We start from the raw sequence: 6,283 nt of genomic DNA, 5'->3' as shown, positions 1-6,283 counted from the left end.
TAAAACATAATTTCAGGCTTTTATTTTGCATCTTAAAAAAATATTACAAATCGAGTCAAACTTTAGTAATATTGTACATTAGGTAATCAAACATAAGACACAAAAAATCCAAACACAAAACCATTACAAATGACAAAAGAGCTTTTTTAGTCAAAGTGATGTCCAGAGCTTTAGTTTAGTCTTGGTGCACAATCATGACAATCTCTACACCACCATTTCAACTGTTTTCAGTACAAGAGTCTGTTTCCATGTAAAAAAACAACAACTTTTTTTCACAGGACAAAATTATCATTTACCAAAAAAAACTTATGACGACACTTTGTTCAATATACACAAAAGTCTGCAGAGTTTAAAGATGGTGTTGAAATGATTTTATTAATTAAAAGTCCTGCCGTATATTCTCTTTGTTCTCGTCGCCCTGTTGCTGTTTCGTCAGTGCAACTTCATTCTCCAGCTGTACGATAGCTCGCTCGATCTCGTAGTTTTTACTGACCAGAGACACCCAGCTGCAAAACAAAAGCAAAAATCGTCAGTTGTTTCAAGTCAACTGACTGAATTTAACTTTACTCAAGACTTTTAGATAAAAATTCAATGAATGCCATACTGACTTTGACTCAAGTTCCCGAAGTTTGGCTCCTCCAGCAAGCTGATCATTTTTGCGCAGCCAGTTCAGGTCCTGGATTTCTTTCCTTTAATAAGAGAAAAAAGTAAATATAAGTCAATCAAAATTTAGTGAGTACTGAACGAGTCTTTTAATTCAATGAACGACGTTCAAAACATTGCAATACCTCTCCTGGGCTACATACGGCTTACACCCGTACACGCATACAAAGTATGTGTGGTTACAAATATCTGGCATTAGGCATACAGTATGTGCATACTATTCTGATGACAAAACCTGCGTCACACACAGTGCAGTGTTTCCTCTAGGATTTTTTCCAGCTGTGGCGGCAGGGGGCGCCCATGATGATTATAAATGTACATTATTTTTTTTAATGTAGAATATAGGCTACAGTAAACTAACATGTATTTTTTTTATCATTTTCATGCTGTCATTTACTTTTCCTTATATTTATATCTTGCATATTGCTTTTCTATGTTTGATCTAAACTGTATTTTCTTAAAAAATACGTTTTATAGCTTCATACAGATCTTTCATTGTAGTTTTAATGTAGTGTGCAAGTTCGTGCTCATGTTTAGCGTTACAGAGCTGTTGCAAAGTCACGTACAGTCCTGTTTGATAATCCGCACCGCTGTGATCGACAGAACACCTGACCCGACATCAGTAGCAATTTATTCCAGCATTTCACACCCGGCCTGTTTGACATAAAGAGCCCGACCCGGTCACACCGCAAATCGCGCAGCTATAAACCTTTAACGTTCTTCAGACAGATCTTAAACACAAATAAGCACAGGGCCATTTAAAAACTGCTACCTATCGGAATCGAGTCGAATTTTGGTCTTGGATGTTAGACCTGCAGTTTAGCCTACTCTTGCTTATTGAGTCCCGACCTGCATCTACAACGCAAATGACACGTTAATATTAGGGCTGCACGATTTGGGAAATTTTTCCCATTGCGGTTATTGATGCTAATATTGCGATGTGCGATTGCGATTATAATGGATGGTATCATGAGTCAACTTGATGGGTTTTAAGGAAAATCCAAACACAGTTTAGTGATAATGCTAAAATGTGTATTTGTAAAACTAGAAATGTTTTGGTATTGCCACGTGATGTAGTAACTGCTCAGTGTCAGTAATCCTAAATCCAAAATACCGCCATACAACAGACGTAGAGTTTTTTTCAGCTACCAGATCACTGTCAATCTCCTTTGCATTCATCTTCGCTCTGTTATTTCCGTGCTGCGCACACACAAGTAACAACGCACGCAACACACGTGCATGCCACACGTGCACTGCCTTTTTTGTTCATTTTTCTTTCTTTTTTTAAACAGCAAGAAAAATCATCAAACTGTTATCAGAAAGTTTGTGTTAACAAGTCCACACATTTATTTATTTAATATAATTGCAACATTTTGCTGTCATATAATCGCACAGGCTGACATCGCGATTGCGATTGCGATGCGATTAATTGTGCAGCACTAGTTAATATTATTACACCCGTTACATCAAATATTATGCGATTCACCCGCGGGTACCCTGATCCCGCTGTCTGAAAACAGATGAAACCGTCTCACCGTCTGCCTCAAGTTTTTATTACCAACGTCCGTCTCTTCCATGGGAATAATGTAAGTTTCCTTACAAACAGATTCGACTATTAATGTCTTGCAGTCGCATTTAAGTAGTATTCAGTGTTTAGCCTTTTGTTTTTGGACAAACATCTTATCATTTAATGTGAAACTTTGTGAGTGTCGATCTAAAGCACAGACGACTGACTGACAGCTGAGCAGTCAGCAGCGCGCTGCGTTTATAGCCTATATTCTGAATAAGTAATGGCCTGATACGTTGATAATATGAGTACACTGTTTCCAAATGAATGTCCAAAAAATTTATAATATGTTAAATCGAAAGTTTAATCATGTCATTTCTCGCAGCCCAGCGCTGCGTCCGTGTATATGCGCATGTGAAAAGCATACGCGTGATGACCTTGCAACTTAAATTACCCTTAATTTATTGCCATACAGATAAAAGTAAAATAACATTCGAAACTAAAAATTGTTTTTTTTTTTGTGTGTAAACTCACAATAAGGAGAAAACCTTGTGCTTATTTAAAATCATTAAAAACATGACGTGCCTTCTGCTGCTTTGGTTTAACAGCGCGTCTTAAAAAAAGAACAGCAACTCAAATACTTTTTTAATTGTCAATCTGATAATTATAACATATTTCGTGTAGGCTTATTTATTTTATTATTATTTCTCAAAACAGAAACGTAGCCTAATCATCATCTGTTGATTTAAATCTATTTGTGCATGAAACTAAACCCATGGGGGAAATGATGATATTTTAGGAGATTTATTTATTATAAATGAGTGAACAACGCGAATTCAGAAAGGAATTTATTTCTTTAAAACAGCCAGTCTGGCAGGGCGGACATTTCGGTAGCTTTATTTTTTTTTGCGAGCTGCCGCCGTGGTTTTTGTCTAGAAGGGAATATGCCGAAAAGTTTAGAATTAGATTTGGAGGTAGGATTTTTAGGATGAAAACACTGGCTAAATGAGATACAAATACATCCTACAATCCTGTGAAATTTTGTGTTTAGAGTAGGGTTTGGATGAAGGATTAGGATAAAACAGTGCTCATCCGGCGAGATTTTGTTTGCTGTATCCCTTCAATCCACAACCGCAGGCGTGGCGGGGATGTTTTAGGCGTGGCGGCCCGCCACGGTTGAATGTATATAGCGGAAACACTGCAGTGTATGCTGACCATCACGTGCGTGTAAAAACTGAACTAAACTTAAACATTAGACTTAAAACTACAAATACTACTAGCATCTATGACTACATTCACAGAACTGGTTTATTTACATGCACACAAGTTGATCCATGCACACGGACCCAGTTGAGGCACAAATGTTTAGGAGAGTTTGGATTGTTATTTAGTACGTGTACTTTGATTTAATAGTACCAGATGTAAACTGGCCATTAGTGAATTGCACACAGGTTACTCACCTGACCTTCTGCAGTTCCTTCTGTGCATTTTCAATCATTACAGCCAAGTTACTGTTTCAAAGAGAAGACAATCATTTATCAGCATACAATTCAAATTTCTTTTTATATTAACCTTTTACCATCACTTATAAACCTAGTAACCAAGATAATAAACCAGCAAAACTCAGTGTATTTAAAGTTAACCTGTCCAGTTTTAATGAATCGATAATAACGGATTTAGTTTTAATATTAATGAATGTGCAAAGGCCTCCCCCTTTTTCCAGGTAAACATTTATTGGTTTGATTCAAGTCTGTTTACTTACTCATTAAACACCTTCCATGCATTGGTCCCATACTGTGCCATGAGTTCAAGATTCTCAATACGCACTGCCTGGTGCTCAAGCTGGGCCATAGAGTTATTAACACTTTCCTGCCATGCGGTGATGTCATTCTTCTGCCCAGAAGATGGAGCTGGAAGCTCGTACCTTTAAAGGCACACAAAAACATAAGAGATTAAAAGTAGGGGCGAGCGGGGCACAAACATGGGGTTAATTGTAACACGGCTATTTAACATATTTATACAAGCAATCTGTGCTTTTGGTCTTTTTCTCTTACTGTCAGAAGATCTCCTGTGTCATTGTGAAAAGTTTTGATGTGTTTTGGTTAAGATATAGAACAAAGAGTGTTTTGGAGGATTGAAAGAATTCCTTTATTTTATGTTTGTTTTATTTCTGAGTTTGGAGTGTAAGTCACCAAATCCAACCTTATATTATTTTAATCACTGTCTTGTTACCTAAAACATAGGAGCATTTAGAAACATGTCAGCAACTCCTAGTAACTGATAGCTGGGATTGAAAACATTTTTTCACAGCGGGGTTAGTTGTCACACAGTCTTAGGTATACAATGATAATGAAATGAAAACAATGCAAATACTATTTATCAAAACAATAACTGTTAATACAATATCAGGGGAAATAACTCACTATTATCATTTTTTTTTTGTCTTAAATCTATTTCTATTTATTGCTGAATAATACAATGATGTTTAGATGAAGGATCATGGATGGAAAGTGTGGATATCTATCTATTAAAGGCAGATATATAATCAATATCCACCTTTAGTATATAGACAGAATTTGATTGAATTATTTGGGTTTAAAATTAAATTTTACAACAAACCCTCTGTTTATGACAATGAACCCCACCTATGGGATAATGTTTGCACTCCTGTCACTTTCGGTGTAATTCTACAATAACGGTAGATCACACAAACAAACTCTAAGTGCTCATTTGTAGCAGAGATGTGTGTGTTGATTGTGTACCAAAATGATTCATATAACTTAAAGTCAAAAAGCATTAGGTTGTGTTCCGCTCTCCCCTCCATACATAAATACAGAATTGAATATGAAGCCAGAACCAAAAACAAGCCCCTATGACTAGTGATGCACCGATGTATCGGCCGCCGATATTTATCGGCCGATTTTTGATGAATTTGAAACCATCGGCATATCGGCAATAGCACGAGAAAGGCCGATACCGATTGTTTATTAATTAACTGCATAAAGAAATCCATTATATGTAAAAAATTTGTTAATGTCGTTAATAAAATAAATGCTGAATTGCAAAAACCACCTTTGAAGGTTGTCATGCTGTCTTCTTATATTTGTTTTAGCTTAATTTGTGCCTCTCTTATTATGTTGGTCAGTTGAATGTTAATTAGATCCAATCCATGTTCAGTAAAAATAATTTGATGCAGAAATAAACTAGCTAATAGACCAACTGTATAGTATGGTATACAAGTGTTTAATATCGGTATCGGCATCGGCCAGAAGTTGTCTGTTTATATAGGTATCGGCCCAAAAAATCCTATCGGTGCATCCCTACCTATGACACATTGGTCAAACTTTAAACTTACAGTCAAGTATTTCTCTTCCTGTAAACTAGGTCAAGTTACATTAATTGCAGTCAAGCAATGACTTTACCTCTTCATACTAAGCAGTTCCATTGGTTGACGAGCAGAAAGTCTCTCAAACTCATTCCTCATGATCTCAGTCTAACGAAAACACAAGATGCAGAAATATTATAGTGTAAACAAAGCTTGTGGCAAATTTGTGGCAGACAGTAAAGTTTTGTACCTCAAAAGCTGAAAAATCTGGGGTGGGCAGGTAACTCAGATAATTCTTGGTTGGTCTGTATCGCCTCGTTTCTTCCTCCACCAATGCAGCTGCCTGAAATTCATTTAAAACCGAGTCAAGGATAAAAACAACTCCTGAATAAAGACACTATTTTATACACAAAACTATTGCATTGCTAATACATAAGAACACATATAAGAGCAGTAAATCTGTTTCATATTTAGTGGATGAAGACTTCACTAGGATCGGATAGGTGTCTGGTTGGATAGCAGTTCTGATCATCATTATTTGTCGTTTAAAACAGACTGGTCGAATTAAAACACATATCCTGTTTACTTACGGCTTCTCTGATCCCTGGAGCATCATAACCCTGGTCGAAATACGGCAGGGCATCAACAAACACATCACCGGCCACAGATGACGGTCCTGCCATCCTTCTCTTTCACAAACAAACGCGCACGCTGCCGTTTGCGCTCCTTCTCGCGAGATTTCATTGACTGACGCAAGAACGCCAGCGCCCTCTTGTGTGGTGGAGAAA

The 6,283-nt window shown here is 37.0% G+C and overlaps 1 protein-coding gene across 1 annotated transcript; it reads right to left on the bottom strand.

The window, feature by feature from the left end:
• On the bottom strand, positions 1–6,243 carry bcas2 (BCAS2 pre-mRNA processing factor). The gene is made up of 7 exons (XM_065248103.2): positions 6,086–6,243; positions 5,746–5,838; positions 5,593–5,663; positions 3,933–4,094; positions 3,631–3,681; positions 609–689; positions 1–506 (listed from the first exon to the last, which is right to left on the bottom strand). The coding sequence occupies exons 1-7, from the start codon at positions 6,176–6,178 to the stop codon at positions 380–382; spliced, it is 678 nt and encodes a 225-aa protein (XP_065104175.1). The 5' UTR covers positions 6,179–6,243; the 3' UTR covers positions 1–379.
• Positions 6,244–6,283: the final 40 nt, after the last annotated feature.

Source organism: Paramisgurnus dabryanus, chromosome 11, assembly GCF_030506205.2.
Source record: "Paramisgurnus dabryanus chromosome 11, PD_genome_1.1, whole genome shotgun sequence".
Classification (NCBI taxonomy): Eukaryota; Metazoa; Chordata; class Actinopteri; order Cypriniformes; family Cobitidae; genus Paramisgurnus; species Paramisgurnus dabryanus.
Note: the sequence above shows the minus strand (reverse complement) of the source record. Positions and strands in the feature narration are given on the sequence as shown.

What these genes read in the sequence shown, in the direction of transcription:
- bcas2 (XM_065248103.2), bottom strand. Translation starts at nt 6,178, where the DNA reads ATGGCAGGACCGTCATCTGTGGCCGGTGATGTGTTTGTTGATGCCCTG. An exon ending in GAACTGCTTAGTATGAAGAG is followed by an intron (nt 4,095 to 5,592) that starts GTAAAGTCATTG and finishes GTGCCTTTAAAG; the next exon opens with GTACGAGCTTCCAGCTCCAT. An exon ending in CTTCGGGAACTTGAGTCAAA is followed by an intron (nt 507 to 608) that starts GTCAGTATGGCA and finishes TTTGTTTTGCAG; the next exon opens with CTGGGTGTCTCTGGTCAGTA.